Here is a 19,597-nt window from a genome sequence, read left to right on the forward strand (position 1 = left end):
GTTGATTCCCTAAAGGGAAATGTTTCGACCGAGCCGGTATCGACCGACCGTTAACGAATTTCCATCACCTCTGTCGCCACATGGGAGGTTTGCGATGTCAAAATGTGCTCAAAAAATACTCGGCGCTAGTTTCCACTATGAATTCTTTGTGCGATGATTTTTGCCATGAACTATAAAGTAAGTGTCGGCGTTCTGGGAACGGGGGTCCCCGGACTTGCCTGCCTGCGGCCCACGGCGTGGCTAAGTCAGCGGGCCGTACAGCCCATCTTCATCAACAAGACATCCAAGACCCTCGCGAGGCGGACGACGCAAGACCTCCCCAGGAGTGGCCTAGCCAGGCGGGCTCACGAGGAACGGAGATATCAAGGCGGGGCAAACCTCACGAGGCTCTCGTGACGTGAGCCATGACGATTGGCACCAGGCAGGCGCCAGCGCGCGCAGCGCCCTTGTTTCCTCTTTGGTGCTAAGGAGGCAAGCGCAGGCGAGGAGTACCGAGGCATCGGGAAAAGGTTGCCATATCCGTGCAACGAGACCAAGACCAGCAGGATGGCAAGGCAGAGGTCATCGTGGAGCCCAAGACGGCGTCACCACTAGAGCCTTTGGCAGGCGAAGACCACTTTTTTCAAGATAGCTTGTACTAGCTGTCCCCCTTCAAATTTTCCCGCCGTTGTTGGCTCCCTTCCCGCTCAATATTTGGGAAGAGGACCAGGGCCTATATAAGTAGAACCAACCACCATAGTAGAGGGGGAGCTCGACTAAGCCAAAGGCATCTCAACTTGATCTGATCCGATCGAGTCCTCACTCACACAAGTTCGGCAAGCACAAGAACACTTCAACCTCAGGAGGCTGTTCTTCCCCTTGTACTGTTCATCATCAGCCCAAGAGGCAATCCACCACCACACACACTGGAGTAGGGTATTACACCACAACGGTGGCCCGAACCAGTATAAATCTCGTGTCTTTTGTGTGTTGCGAGTTCGTCGAGTTCGTTCGCGAGATCTTAGCGAGCAAGGGCGTGGATCGTTAGGAGGGAAAGACTTCACGCGCACCCCAGAGTTCGAACCTTAAGGGTTTGCCGAAACCCCACATCCGACATTTGGCGCGCCAGGTAGGGGCGCGCTGGAGCTTCTTCTCCGCCGGTCGACTTGCCGATGCTCTGCGGCCATGATGTCCGGCGACCCAAGGGCCGACTCCGACTACTAGGCAGCCTGCCCAGCCCGGGCGGCGCCGCCCGCCCGTGAAGACCTCGACCCCGCGCTCCAGGCGGCACGAGCGCCGTCCAATTCTGCGGGGCGCGGGCGACGCGGCCAGGCGTCGTCCACCCCCACTCCACAGCAAGTACGAGCCGCTGCCAGAGCAGCAAGCCACGCCGCGGCGACGGCGTCGCACTCGCGGCGGGAGCAAGCAAACATGCGGGCACCACTCACAGTAGCGAGGGAGCTGCTGCGGTGCCAACTGTTGGAGAGCGGCCGGGACGCGCTGCTAGAACGCGTTGCCGAGCTGCTGGATGTGGCGGCCTCGGGAGCGCCGCCTTTCTGCTATCGGCTCCCTTCTCAGGCCGTTACGGGGCCTCATGGCGGGCCTCACCGCAACCACGCACCGTCAGGCGCGCATGGGGGCTTCATCAACACCAGCGCGGCCGGCGCCGCCGGGGGCTCCGCCGCCCCCATACCGCCCGCGACAAGCACGGGCACAAGCGTCGCCCCCCATGGTCCCGGCGAGATGCCGCGCTACTATCCTCAGGACGCCACGCTGGGCCGAGCAACATGGAGTGTGGGGCACTACGGCGAGGTGCTCGGGGTAACAGCCCCGGAAGCCTACGTGCCCCTCATGATGGACCAGGAGTACACACCGGAGGACGACCCCGGCTCGTTCGTTGGAGAAGATTGGGAAGAAGGGGCGCTAGGAGCGAAGCCTTCCAGGAGCCGCCGGGGAACCACCACGATCGTGTCGGCAGCCACAACTACAGGGTACCACTAATTTCTCAGGAGCAGGCTTACGCTAATCGTGGGCCACAAGTGAATCAGGTCACGGCGTCGGTCGACGACCCCGGTGTAGTAGCATCCTTTCTGCGGGGGGAAACACGCTGGGGGCTGCGCGGGGGGAGCCAGGAGCAGGCCCCCTCCCCACGCCGCGCGAAGCCGAGTGACGTCCGGAGGTAGGCCCTCTGCCGGGGAGGCCTCGACAACCCTTCCCCCGGCAGAGGACCCGTGGTCGCCGAGGGCGCCGCTGGCGTCCCCTTTCCCTCTTTTGTGTCGTCCTGGTAGCCGGTCGGCTCAAAGGAGGTCAAGGGTGGTGCAAGGCGGGGCCCTCGTCTGGCAATATGAAGCTCGCCGCCCGTGACACTCTCACATAATAATGAGTTGGGGCTGTACACGCCCCACAGTCTCAGGGGTGCTGGCCTCAGGCCTTGGGGCTCCCTCCCACACCTAGTGGCAGCACTTAGCTCCGCGCTGCTGAGAAGACTTGAAGACCAGAAGACTAGACTAGGCGCCGGACGCGGCCTTTCGTTTCGAATCTCTTTTTCTGTAGCCTTGCTTTCTGGATTTGGATTTAAGTTGAAGTCGAGTTTTTATCGATGCGCGCGGGGGTGCCTTTTCTCGTTCGAGCAATTTCTGGCTTTCTGGATCTCGTTTTGCCAGGGACTCATGTCCGTCGTCTTCCCCTCACGAGCTCCTCGCGAGTGGGACTGCACGAAGCGCACGCGCACCAGCGCTGCAACTGGTGCTCACCTCTTGTGGGGCCCCTTCTGACGGGGCAACAAGCTCCCCAGGACTCTCAGAAGCTTGTCGCCTCGCGACCCAGCTCGAAGCCGACGCTGACTAAGGTAAACCACGACGGAAAACTCGCCCCTAGATTCACGAGTTCACGAGGGCACATATTCAATATCGCATAGGGAAGTGAAAGCTGCAACTTGCTTACATGAGGGGCTCCCCCTCTCACAATGTTCTTACAAGTTCTCCAAGGGCCACACCCGAGTTTTGCGTACAGGGTAAAATGACAGGAGAACATGGGATCAGCTAGAAATGTCACTCGCTACATGACCCTCGGACACATCACTCGCGTCGTCATCATCTTCGTCGACACCGTCGCCGCCTTCGGCGACGCCCCCATCGCCGTCGTCAACCACGTCGCCTTCGTCTGCGACGACCACCACCGCATCATCCTCCGAAGTGAAGGCCCTGACCAACGCGTCCACATTGTCCTCAACCCAACGCGCCAGGTCGCCCCGGACGGCCGTGGGTACGGGGGCGATGGCGGCGTCGAAATCAAAGTTGGGGTTGGCATTCAGAAGGTGGCTGAAGACATGGGAGAAAGCGCGCTCAAGCAGGCCACGACCCCTCTCCTCCACAAGCTGGCAAGCTTTGTCAGATCGGGCCTCCAGGCGCGTCACCACCTCAGTGAAGAAGGACAGGTGGCTGGCATAGTCATTCAAGTGAGGGCCGGTGCATCCTCGTCGCAAATATGGCCCAGGGCGGTATTGGCCCTGTTCCGGAGATCCTGAAGCATGGGGGCATGCTCGCGCTCCAGCGTTCGTTGTTGGAGCACTTCCTCCCTGTTTTGCCGTGCGACGGCCTCAGCGTCATCAACCCGCTTGTGAAGAGAAAGCAGCTCGGCGCGGGTGGAGGCCAAGTCCGCCTGCGCCGTAACCAGGGCGGCGGCCGTGGCCTCCGCACGCCTCTCAGCCTCATCCAACCTGGGCCTGAGGGCAGCGGCCCTGCCCGCATCCTCCGTACCCGTGAGCTTCAACTTCAAGTCGTACCTACCCTCCAGGTCTGCGCGAACCTCGGCCACCCGGCGGTCGACTTCCTCCTGGACCCTAGCCTCGCGAGCCCCGACGGCATCTTCTGCTTGAGCAACTTGACGCTCCCTCATCTCCAGTTGTTCGAGCACGAGGCTGCGCTCCACGGCTTCCAGGGCCAGTGCCTCCTCACGCTTCCGGACCTCCTCTTCCTCCGCGGGCGTCCCCCTCAGCGATGCAAGAGCGGCTCTGCGCGCCTCCACCTGCTGCTCAAGGGACACACTCCAAGCCTGGAGCTCCCACGCGCGCTTCTCCGCAGCCTCGCGACGGCGGTCAGCCTCGCGAGCCTCTTCCAAAGCTCGCGAGCGGGCTTCACGGGAAACCTTGAGGGACGCCTCGGCCTTCGCATTCTCAAGGTCACGCTGATAGCGGCCGAGGTTGATAGCCACCCTCAGCTTGCGCCGTTCCTCCACCAGCCGAAGACCCTCAGCCTCAAGACGCGAGTCAACACCCACGAGCTCTTCACCAAGTCGGCTCATTGCGCCCATTGCCTCCTGGAAGAGCTCATGGCGGACTATGCTCTGCCCGCGCTCGAACTCAAACGCACGACCCGCCTCGTCCACCGCCTTGGGGGCTGCGGGCGGGGTATCAAGCGGCGCGCCACCTCTCGGCAGGGGGCTGGGGGCTGGCGCTACACCTAACATCAACCAGTCCTCGCGAGGAGCCCAAGCCAATTGGGGCTCACTGCTTGTACAGGAACCAAAGATCGGAGCCAACTAGCTGCTGTCCAAGACCAAAGGAGGGGATTTGGGCACGCCCGCCAAGCTCCACACTAGACCGTAGGGGATGAGCGACCAAGCCATGGGTTCAGTGCGCCGGGAAGGCAAGAGCGCTCCTTCAAACAACCCTGCTCCAGAGGCTGCAAGCGGACCCGGGGTGCTCAAGGCCGATGGGGGAGTTGAGGAAGGAGGAGGCCGCTTCTCAGAAGGCGTAGCCGCCTCGACGGAAGGAGCCCTGAAGAACTGACGCCAGGAAATGGAAACAGCACACAAGAAGCCATAGCGATACGGTACTTACACGTCGACGGCGATGTACTTCCTTCGTTTCAGTGGCCCAAAGATGTTGTTGCCGCTCGGGGACCCTTTCCTCTTGCGGAGCTCCTCGAAGTCCACGCAAAGCCGACCGAAGCGATGGACATGGCAGCCAGCGCGAGGCGAGGCTAAGGAAGAGCTCGGAGGAACCATTTCAGGGGTGCCCGGCTGCGGCGAACAGTCGGGGGCCATCTCACCACAACCTCGCGAGGCATCCGGGGCCTTGGCCTCGGGAACCGCGTGCTGCGCCACCTCAGCAACCGATGCCTCGTGAGAGCAATCGCGAACTCCCGAAGACGACGCCCCAGGATCACCACACGGCATGTGCTCCTCGGCACTTGGGCCACCCGCCTCCTTCGGAGCTCGCCCCCCTGCACCCTCACTCAGGGCGAGCTCGACACCGGCGGCGAGGAAGGGAGCCACGACGGCAGGATTCTCGCGGGGCCCCACCAGGCCGAGCGGCCGCAGCCCCCACTCATCGAAGGGAGGCATGCTCTCTACAAATTCATTCTTGTTCTTGCAGCGATACAACAGGCAATTCTTCCCAGGCAGTTCGGCCGGCAAAGGGACGCCCGTCAGGACCTTGAGCACTGTTTGCCGCGTCCCGAGAGGGAGCCCAGACTCCTGAAACCTCATGTGGTCCTGACTCTTGAGCAAGGTCCACATCGGGCGGGAGTGGCGCTGAAGCGGAGCAACCCGGTGTTTGACGAATTCCTTCACCACCATAGGCGCAGTCACGCCTCGCTCCTTCAGCTTCCCCAACCTGAACCAGACGGGAGCGAGTCGGGGGCTCATGAGCTTCTGATGGCCCCAGCCGAAGTTTGGAACAACAGGCCCCGCCGGAGCTTGGAGCAGGGGGCTGAGCACGCCGGCGTCAACAAACACCCATCGTGTACGGAACTCACTCATGGATGAAGGAAGCTCGAAGTCAATCCCCGCGCCCGCCGTCGTGGCCACGGCCTGGAAGCTCACGCACCATGAGCTTTGCTGAGGGTCGATCAGATGCAATGAGAAGAAATGGCGGAAGAGGGCCACAGAAGGGGCGACGCCCACCATGGCTTCGCACACGAAGGCGAAGACGGCGAGAAGAGTCACTGATTAAGGGTCAAGATGCAGCATGTGGATCTGATAATGCTCGAGCACCGCATTGAAGAAAGCATAGAAGGGATGAATCAGGCCAGCCCAAAGGGCATCTATGAAGATTGGGATTTCAGTGGCTGCCCGCGCCATGCGAGTGTGAGACGCAGGCCAAGCCACCGTCTCTCCACACTCGTTGAAGCTGGAAGCAAGCATCGGACGCACCTTGTCCATGGCCTCGTTGTTGAGCACTCAGGATCGACCTAGCGCCGGCTCGACGGCCGGAGGAGCGCTTAGCGGAGACAAGGGCTTCTTCCCCTTATCTGCTTGTTTCGGCGACATGGCAACGAAGCGGGCGGAGGACAGGTCAGATTGGAGAAGAGAAACAGAGTCTCGAGGAAGCAGGGAGATTGGGGAAGCGAGGCGCAGATGACGGAGGGATAACTGTGTAAGTTGGGGGGCCGCATAGCCAGGTGGATTCAAAGGCTTCGTGGGGAAGCGGAGATGCCCACGTCCAATCAACCGCCACGTGTCAACTGCGGCCGCAGGCTTTTGGGGCCCGCGGTGCTTCGTACTTGACCCTTGGCTTCGCCGCAAAGCCAAGCCCGAGCGCACCTTGGGCCCGGGGGCTACTGTCAGCGTTCTGGGAATGGGGGTCCCCAGACTTGCCTGCCTGCGGCCCACGGCGTGGCTAAGTCAGTGGGCCGTACAGCCCATCTCCATCAACAAGACATCCAAGACCCTCACGAGGGGCCAAGCCTTGCGAGGCGGACGACGCAAGACCTCCTCGGGAGTGGCCTAGCCAGGCGGGCTCACGAGGAGCAGAGATATCTAGGCGGGGCAAACCTCACGAGGCACTCGTGACGTGAGCCATGATGATCGGCACGAGGCGGGCGCCAGGCGGGCGCCAGCGCATGCAGCGTCCTTGTTTCCTCTTTGGTGCTAAGGAGGCAAGCGCAGGCGAGGAGTACCGAGGCATCGAGCAAAGGTTGCCATATCCGTGCAACGAGACCAAGACCAGCGGGACGGCAAGGCGGAGGTCATCGTGGAGCCCAAGACGGCGTCACCACTAGAGCCTTTGGCAGGCGAAGACCACTTTTGTCAGGATAGCTTGTACTAGTTGGCCCCCTTCAAATTTGCCCGCCGTTGTTGGCTCCCTTCCCGCTCAATATTTGGGAAGAGGACCAAGGCCTATATAAGTAGAACCAGCCACCATAGTAGAGGGGGAGCTCAACTGAGCCAGAGGCATCTCAACTTGATCTGATCCGATCGAGTCCTCACTCACACAAGTTCGGCAAGCACAAGAACACCTCAACCTCAGGAGGCTGTTCTTCCCCTTGTACTGTTCATCATCAGTCCAAGAGGCAATCCACCACCACACACACTGGAGTAGGGTATTACACCACAACGGTGGCCCGAACCAGTATAAATCTCGTGTCTTTTGTGTGTTGCGAGTTCATCGAGTTCGTCCGCGAGATCTTAGCGAGCTAGGGCATGGATCGGTAGGAGGGAAAGACTTCGCGCGCACCCCAAAGTTCGAACCTTAAGGGTTTGCCAGAACCCCACATCCGACAGTAAGGGTTTTGTGCTAATGGGGCAACTACTGTGCTTTTTCTGTTTGCATTTCACTCTGGTTTATGACGATGATTGATATTTTCTAGTCTCTATCTTTTTTTAAAATGAAGGCACAAGAAGTTTCCAACTTTAAATTAATAAAGCCAACAAATCAGGCAACATCCAACACAAACCAACACAGACAAGTTTGAGATTCTAGTCTCTATCTCTCTCTATCCCTCTCTAATATTAATATTTTTCTTCCTTTTTTCTCGTCCCATCCTCCACGACCCTATCCATCAGCTCATTCTTGTTTCCGTCTTCCCACAATCGCAACTAAACAACCGCCCCATGGCCCCACCTATCCAGACCTTCTTGGCACCTTCAGTTCTCTCTCCTACCGCCTCATGTCCTCTTATCGTCTTCACGCTGCCTTCCATTGCTAGATGTTGTTGCCCTCCCCCTCCTCTTCCTACAATGGCTTCCATACACATGATCTCATCCCTCTCCAACCCAAGCAGTGTAGCACTGGTCTCGCACAATCCCTCTACCTCCACGCCGCCTTCCGTTGTTCGATCAATGGGTGCCGCCATGACAATCACATATCCCACCTCTATGTCTTAGGTTTGGCGGTTGACGATGAGTTAAGGAAGGCGTGTGCAGGAGCGGCTAAGAGGGGCACGAAGTGGCAGAATCTGGGGAGCCGTTCAAGGGGACAAGGAGGAACTCATGAATTCCTGGCTCAGTCTGCCTGACCAGCTCGTTGCCACACTCGCAAAATGTGGAACCATGGGTGTGCGATGCGCTAGGGTGTCCGCCAAAGTCCTCCTAGCTTGATCCACTTGCACCCAAAGCTTACGCATGAGGAGTAGGACAAGGGGTATAGCGAGGTAGAATCGTAATTGAAAAGTCCCTGGTGTGTCTGACAAGAACTCCTCGTTTTTTCCTATCATACTAGCTGGAGGATGGATGATCTTTATGAAACGAAAACTACTTTATCTTTTGATCAAGGTTGTAATCAGGCCATCCCGATCTCTCGAAACACAAATGATGCCTCTCCTGATCCTGACAAACACAAAAGGCAGGTTTTGCTTGCCGTTACTTCATGTTGGTCCGCATGTTGTTGTTGTTAATTAGGTCAACTCCAATGCGCCAACGCAAATGAGAGCATATTTTGTCCGCTTTTTGTCCATTTGGGTTGGTTTATTAAGCGACATCCGCCCCATCCGTGTTTGGGTGGTCAGTGTGCCCAACGTGACGATGCATTTTCGTCTGTGCGGTTAGTATGCGGCCATATTTTTGCACCTTTTTTGCAGACATATCAAAAACATTGCTCGCATAATTCATAACCAAATAAAAATATCATAGTTTTATAACCAAATAAAAATATCATAGTTTACAATGGTTGCCAAGGTGAGCCCACATATGCTCAACCAAATCATCCTGTAGTTGAATGTGAGTTGCCTAATCACACATTTCATGTTCAAATTGGTAAACTTTGCAAATGTTGTCGATCCTCTATGCTTAGGCACAACATTTTCACCCTAAAATTATACGCCTGGTCAACGATTTCATCATCCCGCTCATCCTCTATGATCATGTTGTGCATGATCACACAAGCAGTCATCACCTCCCACAACTTCTTGGTGCTCCAAGTTCTAGCAGGATACTGAATGATGCCTCATCGAGATTGAAGAATACCAAAAGCACGCTCCACATCCCTAGCACTCTCTTGTGCTTGAGCAAATCTCTGCCTCTTCTCTCCTATCGGGTTGGGGATTGTCTTCACAAGGGTAGTCCACTGAGGATAGATACCATTAGCTAGGCAGTATCCTTTGCTGTAGTGGTAGCCGTTGGTCTCAACATTGACCTCTAGGCAGTTGCCTTCTGCAAGCCTTTTGAACACTGGAGAACGCTGAAAGCACATTGATATCATTGTGAGAGCCGGCCATGCTGAAAAAAGAGTGTCAAATCCAGAGATCTTGTGAAGCCATGGCCTCAAATAATGCAATACAAACTTTCACATGCCCCTATACTACCCTTGCCAAGCAGATGAACAGTTCTTCCACTTCCAATGCATACAATTTATGCTACCAAGCATCCCCAGAAAGCCCCTATCTGCATTGATCACCAACAATCGGGTTGTATCTGCAGCAGTTGGCTCTCCCAAGTACGTCGGGCCAAACACTGCTACCACAGCCTTGCAGAACCCGTACATGAATTCTAGGCATGTGGACTCACTCATGCGTACATAGTCACCAATAAGATCACCGAGTATTCTGTATGCAAGCTTCCGAATAGCTGTAGTGCATTTCTGATAAGAGGAGAAGCCAACCTTTCCCAAGTCATCCTCCTTGCGCACGAAATAATCATCGTATGCCACCACCCCTTCCCGAATACGATTGAACACATGTCTAGGCATCCAGAAGCGCCATCGGAACAACTTGTGTTTGAAGAGTCGGGAAAAGGACGTGAAGTAGTCTTCCCAGAGTAGTTAGTGGCCTCTCTCTCTCTCTCTCTCTCTCTCTCTCTCTCTCTCTGTTGCGACTCAACGCTGCAGCATGCCCTGGGATCGAGCCGCAACACATTGGTTGTTGCCTAGCAATGTGTTCATGGATGACCAAAGTAGCAACCACAAACTCCTCATCGTCCAAATCGAAAATGAAGTTGTTGAAAAAGTACTCAGCGCCACTATCCATTTGTACCTTGCGGGCAGAACATCGAACACCTTACGGGCATGGTGGAAGAAGCCAACCGGTGAAGAGCCCTCTCCCAGACCAGGCAGCAGGCCTGTCGGCATGAAGCCGACCGTGGCGACGACCGTCGAGCAAGGATGGCGGGCTTGGAGCATTGCCGGTGGCGATGAGAGTGGTGTGGTCATGGGGGTGCTACAATGACGGCGAAAATAGGCCACTAATGCCGGCAAGAGCAGATGTCGGGTGCAGCATGTTGCTGGGGGAGGTATGTGGGTGCGGGGGTGGCCTGGCAGCGTCCAACCGGAATGAACTGTGTGATGGCGGCGAGGGTGAGGTGGCTGCGTGGCTAGGTTGTGGATGGAAGAGGGGGAGAATGGTCAATTTTCCACTGAATAGTGGGCCAGGTGGAGAACATGGGCGGGCGTCGCGCGAGTCCACGCCGACGCAAACTCGGCCCAAATTTGAGCCTGAAATGGGTCGCACGTGGACAAAAAGCGAACGATCGTCCATTTGAGTCGGCGTGTTGGGCCGTGATTTGTCTCTATTTCGAGTTTCGACCCAAACGGATGCGCGCAGATAGAATGCGTCAGCGCGTTGGAGTTGCCTTACTCCGGGTTTGTTGATAATGTTATTTCTTCATGTTCAACTTTTAATTTTCAGTATGAAGTAATTATAAGAGGTTACATATCTTCACCTAGATCAATTGACTTGGGATCATGTCAACTGTCCCAGACTAGCGTCCAAGCAACTCTCTACTTAATCGATCCATCGTTTTTGTCATCGTGCCACATGTCCCGTGGCCCAGTTCCTCAACCCGAGCCAAGCCTAATTGGTTGCAACGAGAGGTTCCTCCTTAGCGAAGCACAGACGTTGCCAACGAAGTTTTGAGCCTGAAATGGGTCGCACGCGGACAAAAAGCAAACGCTCGTCCATTTTAGTCGGCGCGTTGGACCGATTTGTCTCCGTTTCGACCCAAACGGACGCGCGCAGACAGAATGCGTCGGCGTGTTGGAGTTTCCCTTACTCCGGGTTTGTTGATAATGTTATTTCTTCATGTTCAACTTCTAATTTTCACTATGAAGTAATTATAACAGGTTAGATGTTCATATCTCACCTACTCCCTCCTTCCATTTATATAGGGTCTAATGTGTTTTTCAAAACCGTCTTTGACTATTGACAAGATTAATAGTACATGAGATGTATAATGTGAAAATTATGTCATTGGAAGCTCCTTTCACATATGAATTTGACCGTATGCTTTGTGTAAGTTGCATGTCATATATTATTACTCTGCAGGATGGCTTCGTGTAAGACGCATTAGTCACATAGGACTGAAGAGTACTTCTACTTTGCAGGATGGCTTCCGCTCCCGCTCCCGCTCCCCCTCCTCCCTCCTCGCCGGCCTCCGGCCAAGCTCCAGCCACCAAAAACCCTCCGGCCGTCCCTCCGCCTGACCTAGCTCTAGCCACCAACCCTTTCGACGCGCTCCTCCCCTCTGTTGCACCACCACCCTCGCCATTCTTCGACCCGCCCTATGTCAAAGCCGGCCAGGTTGCGCTCCGCTGCTTCCTGGGCTGCAGTAATGCCATGGGACTGGAGTTCAAAGATGATTGCTGCTACTACCTCCGCCTCGACATCACCACCCCAGCCATGCACCTCGCCTCGCCGCTCTACATCGTCTTCGACTACTGCAACCACCACCTTGATGCCATAGCTGTCGCCGCTCTGCTTCAAGCCGCCCTTGGTGGCTCTGCTACTGACTTCTTCGTCGCCAAATGCTCTCCCCTGATCTTCCGCTTCCATGTTGCCTCTGCGCGTGTTGCAGAGCTCATCCTCGCCCAATCCACAATCCGTCACCGCAACTACTCATTCTCTTTCGCTAGAACCCTGCCCCCCCTCCCACCTCCATCCCACTCTGTTGCGACTTGTATGTCGATTGCACAACTGCTCCAAATCCTGGAGGATCTGGGCCTCGACTTCGAAGGCGTGGCTTGGGCACAATGTCGATCGTCAGTCTCCATTCATCCACCAAACCAGCCACACGGATTCCGCATGTACGCGCACGTCATACAGTTTCCTTTCGCCCTTGATACCATTACCTTGGGCCTCATCCTCGCTAGCCTCTTCGGCGGCGTCCACCACCAATTCAACGTCACGGATAACGGAGACTCCTACTTCTCCTTCACTGTTGCCTCGACTGACGTTGCCACGCGCATCGCCTCCATGGGCGACTTCCGCAAGCTGGGCATGCTGATCCGCTTCCCTTGGCCACTGCCTATGGGGGGTGCCCGTCGCTCGCCTTCTGGGGTCGCCTTGCCGTCGTCGTTTGGTGCCACACCTCCTTCACCGTCGGCGGTCGACCCTACAATCCTGCCATCTGCGTCAACAACTCTTGATCTGCCAAAGGAGCGTCGTCAACGGCCGGGTATTAGCTCCTTTTATCGTATGCTTAATGTTAATCGCTTTAGCCAGCTTACCCCACACGTGCAATACACTCACCACAAGCACCTATTCTGGATTACTTTTCTGCCAATTACTGTTAGGCCTAGTGAACTGCTAGTTGAGTCTGCCCTAAACCACAGTTTTTCGGTCAAACAAGATTTTCTTGCAGTCAAAGTTCATGAGCATATTTTCAAGTCTAGCATCTTCTCCCGCTCAATCAAAATTCAAATCCTCAAGCATGGGTCCCTTGATTTTGAAGGGTCTCGGCTCTTTCTCTTTGACCAGCTAGAACCGGCCATTGATCACTGTAGTCGCTTCATTCATAATTATAACAAGTTCGCATACCCTACCCTGCCCCCTCGATCGGATTCCATCCTTGGCCCGTTTGATCACCAGCACTTGCATGTCTTCGCGCCTCAGCAACCCCCTGTGGTCGCACGCTTGCTGCACGGCCGGCCTGCCCCGCATGCACCTATGGCCCACTGCATGCATAATGATGGCTGTGTGGCGCCCCAAGACACACCAAATCTTGCAAAAGATCCGTACGTGGTGTCTGATTCGGCGCATGCGGGCGGAGATGGCGCGCGGCCCTAGGACCCCCTCCCTGTCTCTCTGTCTGTGCCATATTTGGACGACCCGCTTGCCCGCCCCGCGTCTAATCCAGGCTCCGCCGCGCCGCTCCCTGTCTCCCCACGCGCGGCCCCGGCAACCTCATCAAAAGAGAATCTTACGTTGGGAACCGACGAGGCGGAGAGATCATGCGCTCGCCCGTCGCTGCAGCTCCCCCACGCTGCCTCTGATCAGCATCTAGACCTCATCATCACTCCTAATCACCCCCTACAGCCTACTCCGGCCGTTCGATCACCACGCCACAACCCGCTGTCCCCTCGCCCACTGACACACGCAACGGGTCAACCCACCCTGACGACGGATATGTCACCTATACGGACCAACAACAACACGACGATTTCATACATAGATGCTCTCCTCTCCTCCCCCCTCCCTCCCGCCCCCAGCCATCCACAGCCTCACCCCCCCTATATAACACATCGACGCCTCCTTCCTCCTCATCTATGCTCTCGCACTCCTCCATCCACCCAAAGGAAGAGATGCTGCTACTGGTGCCTTGCCCTAGATCACTGTGTAGAGACCTGCCGCGACCCCGTCCGCTGCGCTCGCTGTTGGTGGAGCGGCCACCGTAGCCGTGACTGCGGGTACAGGAGAATCTGGCCCTTCTTTCCTCCTCTTCCAGATGCATTCTCTTCTATACCTAATCCATCATTTTGCACTCGCAGCATGGACTCCGCCGGCTCCTATTCGGCGGCGACTCGCGCTTCGCGTACGCTCAGGATCGGCAACGTCCCCATCATCCTCTTTGAGCCGTTCCCCGCGCTCTGCGTCCCCTCCCCCTTCATCCTCCAAGGCGTTCCTGTCAACACCAACGGGGCTCCCCTTCCCCCCTCCTCGCCGCCACGCACCTCTGCGCCTCCACCCACACCCACCTCCCCCCTCCCAGCTACCACTCACACGCACACTTCTCTGTTCGACACCCAGGAGCTGCGAGATCGTCTCTCCGACGTCTTCCTCGCCTCCCAATACACTAGAACCACCTCTCACGTCTCGGAAACTGACTCCGATGATGAACTTCCCCGCCCGGTTCATGAGGCTGGGCTGCTGCCTCCGTATGGAGATATGCCTCTAGTCGCAGCTCCACCATGCCTAGTTCACTGCCCGCGCCGCTTCGCCTTCGTTCACCTACAGAACCCAGACCCCAACCCCACCCCCTCATCCACCAAGCCATTTAGCACACTTGCGGCAACCCCGCCTTTATCATGGGCGGATCATGGCGGGGGATTGCCTGCCTCACCTTCCACACGCCTGCTGCACGCAATGACGTGATCAGTCACAGCCCAATAGAGTTTGAAGGGAACGTAGTCACGATAGAGCCCGTCGAGCACGTTGACCGCTCCATTGCTGTGTTCACTGACCTCGCGGAAGTTGAGGTCTCCGAGTTCCCGCATGAGCTCTGGCACAACGACGGCATACGCTTCGCCCTGGCTTTCCTTGGCGACGTCTGTGCCGTTGATGACTTCTGTCTCCATGGCATCGACTACACCTTGGTCCGCGCCCTCGTGCTTCTCCAATCAGGCAAACCAGCTCCTCCTGGCATTGTCATCCAACTCCGACCCATCAGTGAGATCAAAATAGCCAAAGTAGTTAGGTTTCTCGCTAGCACCACGGTGATGCCGCCAACCCATTCGGTGGTAACTCCTCCGACGGAGACTTTGCGCCTCTCTCTCTCAGCGTGCCTCACCACGCCCGCTCTCCCCTGACCACCTCGACCCTATCGTCTCCGCGGTCCGTGCGGGGTGGCGCGCTGACCCAACCTACGGTGGCACTAGGCCGGTTGCTCCCCGTGCACCTGTCGCATATCCTGACACTGACACATGCAAATCTGCTCTGGCCTCACCTTTGCCACCCCATGGCACCATGCGTCAGCCACTCATCATTTCCGACGATGACTCGGCTGCTTCGGAGGACATGCACGCCCCGCTCCTGCAAGGCATAGCATTAGATTCGCTGGACGCGGCGCATGCACCACCCACTATCGTAGATGCCCCACCGGTCATCTGCCCGGCTGCTCAAGTGGGCTTCGTGATGCCACCTAGCCTGATCACTGGATTGCCAGCCGCTCCACTGCTTGCAGGCCCGCTGGTGCCTTCCAACGCATCCGCGTTCGCCGCGTTCATGCCCCCTGTAGATGCCTCTGCTGCCCCCTGAAGGAAATATGCCCTAGAGGCAATAATAAAGTTGTTATTCATATTTCCTTATATCATGATAAATGTTTATTATTCATGCTAGAATTGTATTAATCGGAAACTTAGTACATGTGTGAATACATAGACAAAACAAAGTGTCCCTAGTATGCCTCTATTTGACTAGCTCGTTTATCAAAGATGGTTATGTTTCCTAACCATAGACATGTGTTGTCATTTGATGAACGGGATCACATCATTAAGAGAATGATGTGATGGACAAGACCCATTCGTTAGCTTAGCATTATGATCATTACAGTTTCATTGCTACTGCTTTCTTCATGACTTATACATGTTCCTTAGACTATGAAATTATGCAACTCCCAAATACTGGAGGAACACCTTGTGTGCTATCAAACGTCACAATGTAACTGGGTGATTATAAAGATGCTCTACAGGTGTCTCCGATGGTGTTTGTTGAGTTGGCATAGATCGAGATTAGGATTTGTCACTCCGTGTATCGGAGAGGTATCTTTGGGCCCTCTCGGTAATGCACATCACTATAAGCCTTGCAAGCAATGTAACTAATGAGTTAGTTGCGGGATGATGCATTACGGAATGAGTAAACAGACTTGCCGGTAACGAGATTGAACTAGGTATTGAGATACCGACGATCGAATCTCGGGCAAGTAACATACCGATGACAAAGGGAACAACGTATGTTGTTATGCGGTTTGACCGATAAAGATCTTCGTAGAATATGTAGGAACCAATATGAGCATCTAGGTTCCGCTATTGGTTATTGACCGGAGATGAGTCTCGGTCATGTCTACATAGTTCTCGAACCCGTAGGGTCCGCACGCTTAACGTTCTGTGACGATTTGTATTATGAGTTACGTGATTTGATGACCGAAGTTTGTTCGGAGTCCCGGATGAGACCGGGGACATGACGAGGAGTCTCGAAATGGTCGAGATGTAAAGATCGATATATTGGAAGGCTATATTCAGACATCGGAAAGGTTCTGAGTGGTTCGGGTATTTATCGGAGTACCGGAGAGTTACCGGAATTCGCCGGGGAGTATATGGGCCTTATTGGGCTTTAGGGGAGAGAGAGGGGGGCTGCCTAGGGCAGGCCCCCCCACACCAAGGCCTAGTCCGAATTGGACTAGGGGGAGGGGCGGCACCCCCTCCTTCCTTCTCTTCTCTCTTCCCCTTCCTTCTCTCCTACTCCTACTACTTGGAAGGGGGGAATCCTACTCCCGGTGGGAGTAGGACTCCCCAGGGCGCACCATAGTAGAGGGCCGGCCATCCCCCTCCTCCACTCCTTTATATACGGGGGAGGGGGGCACCCCATAGACACATAAGTTGATCATTGATCTTTTAGCCGTGTGCGGTGCCCCCCTCCACCATAATCCACCTCGGTCATATTGTAGCGGTGCTTAGGGGAAGCCCTGCGTCGGTAGAATCATCATCACCGTCATCACGCCGTCGTGCTGACGGAACTCTCCCTCGAAGCTCTGCTGGATCGTGACTTCGTGGGACCTCACCGAGCTGAACGTGTGCTGAACTCGGAGGTGCCGTGTGTTCGGTACTTGGACCGGTCGGATCGGGAAGACGTACGACTACATCAACCGCGTTGTCATAACGCTTCTGCTTATGGTCTACGAGCGTACGTAGACAACACTCTCCCCTCTCGTTGCTATGCATCACCATGATCTTGTGTGTGCATAGGATTTTTTTTTTGAAATTACTGCGTTCCCCAACAGTGGCATCCGAGCCAGGTTTATGCGTAGATGTTATATGCATGAGTAGAACACAAGTGAGTTGTGAGCGACAATAGTCATACTGCTTACCAGCATGCCATACTTTGATTCGGTGGTATTATTGGATAAAGCGGCCCAGACCGACATTACGCGTACGCTTACGCGAGATTGGTTCTACCGACGTGCTTCGCACACAGGCGGCTGGCGGGTATCAGTTTCTCCAACTTTAGTTGAATCGAGTGTGGCTACGCCTGGTCCTTGTTGAAGGTTAAAACAGCACATACTTGACAAAAAATCATTGTGGTTTTGATGCGTAGGTAAGAACTGTTCTTGCTCAGCCCGTAGCAGCCACGTAAAACTTGCAACAACAAAGTAGAGGACGTCTAACTTGTTTTTGCAGGGCATGTTGTGATATGATATGGTCAAGACGTGATGAGATATAAATTGTTGTATGAGATGATCATGTTTTTGAAATTATCGGCAACTGGCAGGAGCCTTATAGTTGTCTCTTTATTGCATAAGATGCAAGTGCCATGTAATTGCTTTACTTTATCGCTATGCGATAGCAATAGTTGCAAAAGCAATAGCTGGTGAGACGACCATGTGACGACACGTTGATAAAAGAACAAGATGATGGAGATCATAGTGTCATGCCGGTAACAATGGAGATCATGACAGTACTTTGGAGATGGAGATCAAAAGCACAAGATGATGATGGCCATATCATGTCACATATTTTGATTGCATGTGATGTTTATCTTTTATACATCTTATTTTGCTTAGTTCGGCGGTAGCTTTATAAGATGATCCCTTACTAAAATTTCAAGGTATAAGTGTTCTCCCTGAGTATGCACCGTTGCGACAGTTCTTCGTGCTGAGACACCACATGATGATCAGGTGTGATAAGCTCTACGTTCACATACAACGGGTGCAAGCCAGTTTTGCACATGCAGAATACTCGGGTTAAACTTGACGAGCCTAGCATATGCAGATATGGCCTCGGAACACTGGAGACCGAAAGGTCGAACGTGAATCATATAGTAGATATGATCAACATAGTGATGTTCACCATTGAAAACTACTCCATCTCACGTGATGATCGGACATGGTTTAGTTGATATGGATCACGTGATCATTTAGATAACTCAAGGGATGTCTATCTAAGTGGGAGTTCTTAAGTAATATGATTAATGGAATTTAAATTTATCATGAACTTGGTCCTGATAGTATTTGCATATCTATGTTGTAGATCAATAGCTCGCAAATAGCTTCCCCGTTTTATTTATGATATGTTCCTAGAGAAAACTAAGTTGAAAGATACTAGTAGCAATGATGCGGACTTGGTCCGTGATCTGAGGATTATCTTCATTGCTGCACAGAAGAATTATGTCCTTGATGCACCGCTAGGTGACAGACCTATTGCAGGAGCAGATGCAGACGTTATGAACGTTTGACAAAGCTCGATATGATGACTACTTGATAGTTTAGTGCACCATGCTTTAAGGCTTAGAACCAGGACTTCAAAAATGTTTTGAACGCCACACAGCATATAAGATGTTCCAAGAGTTGAAATTGGTATTTCATACTCATTCCCGTGTCAAGAGGTATGAGACCTCTGACAATACTTTGCCTACAGGATGGAGGAGAATAGCTCAACCAGTGAGCATGTGCACAGATTGTCTGGGTACGACAATTGCTTCAATCAAGTGGGAGTTAATCTTCCAGATAATATAGTAATTGACAAAGTTCTCTATATCACCAAGTTACTAGAACTTTGTGATGAACTATAATATGCAAGGGATAACGGAAACGATTCCCAAGCTCTTCGTGATGCTGAAATCAATGAAGGTAAAAATCAAGAAAAGCATCAAGTGTTGATGGTTGACAAGACCACTAGTTTCAAGAAAAGGGCAAATGGAAGAAGGGGAACTTCAAGAAGAATGGCAAGCAAGTTGCTGCTCAAGTGAAGAAGCCCAAATCTGGACCTAAGCCTGAGACTGAGTGCTTCTACTACAATGGAAATGGTCGCTGGAAGTGGAACTGCCCTAGATACTGAGCGGATAAGAAGGATGGCAAAGTGAACAAAGGTATATTTGATATGCATGTTATTTATGTGTACTTTGGTAGTGTTTATAGCAACCCCTCGGCATTTGAAACTGATTCAGTTGCTAAGAGTAGTAACTCGAAACGGGAGTTGCAGAATGAACAGAAACTAGTTAAGGGTGAAGTGACGATGTGTGTTGGAAGTAGTTCCAAGATTGATATGATTATCATCGCACACTCCCTATACTTTCGGGATTAGTGTTGAACCTAAATGAATGTTATTTGGTGTTTGCATTGAGCATGAATATGATTTGATCATGTTTATTGCAATACGGTTATTCATTTGAGTTAGAGAATAACTGTTGTTCTGTTTACATGAATAAAACCTTCTATGGTCATACACCCAATGAAAATGGTTTGTAGGATCTCGATC

The 19,597-nt window shown here is 53.9% G+C and overlaps 2 protein-coding genes across 2 annotated transcripts; one reads left to right on the forward strand and one right to left on the reverse strand.

The window, feature by feature from the left end:
- Positions 1-9,145: 9,145 nt before the first annotated feature.
- On the reverse strand, positions 9,146-9,886 carry LOC109739697 (uncharacterized). The gene is made up of 2 exons (XM_020298767.1): positions 9,547-9,886; positions 9,146-9,369 (listed from the first exon to the last, which is right to left on the reverse strand). Exons 1-2 carry the CDS (start codon positions 9,884-9,886, stop codon positions 9,146-9,148), a joined length of 564 nt encoding a protein of 187 aa, XP_020154356.1.
- A 1,630-nt stretch (positions 9,887-11,516) lies between these two features.
- On the forward strand, positions 11,517-12,720 carry LOC109739688 (uncharacterized). Its single transcript, XM_040387876.1, has 2 exons — positions 11,517-12,603; positions 12,704-12,720. Exons 1-2 carry the CDS (start codon positions 11,517-11,519, stop codon positions 12,718-12,720), a joined length of 1,104 nt encoding a protein of 367 aa, XP_040243810.1.
- The last annotated feature ends 6,877 nt before the right edge of the window (positions 12,721-19,597 follow it).

This window comes from Aegilops tauschii, chromosome 4 (genome assembly GCF_002575655.3).
Source record: "Aegilops tauschii subsp. strangulata cultivar AL8/78 chromosome 4, Aet v6.0, whole genome shotgun sequence".
Taxonomy (NCBI): domain Eukaryota; kingdom Viridiplantae; phylum Streptophyta; class Magnoliopsida; order Poales; family Poaceae; genus Aegilops; species Aegilops tauschii.

Excerpts from the sequence above, each read along its gene's own strand:
- LOC109739697 (XM_020298767.1), bottom strand. The coding sequence starts at position 9,886 with ATGCCTAGACATGTGTTCAATCGTATTCGGGAAGGGGTGGTGGCATAC. Across the intron at positions 9,370-9,546 it reads GATGCTTGGTAGCATAAATT|TGTTCAAAAGGCTTGCAGAA; the intron begins GTATGCATTGGA and ends AGCGTTCTCCAG.
- LOC109739688 (XM_040387876.1), top strand. The coding sequence starts at position 11,517 with ATGGCTTCCGCTCCCGCTCCCGCTCCCCCTCCTCCCTCCTCGCCGGCC.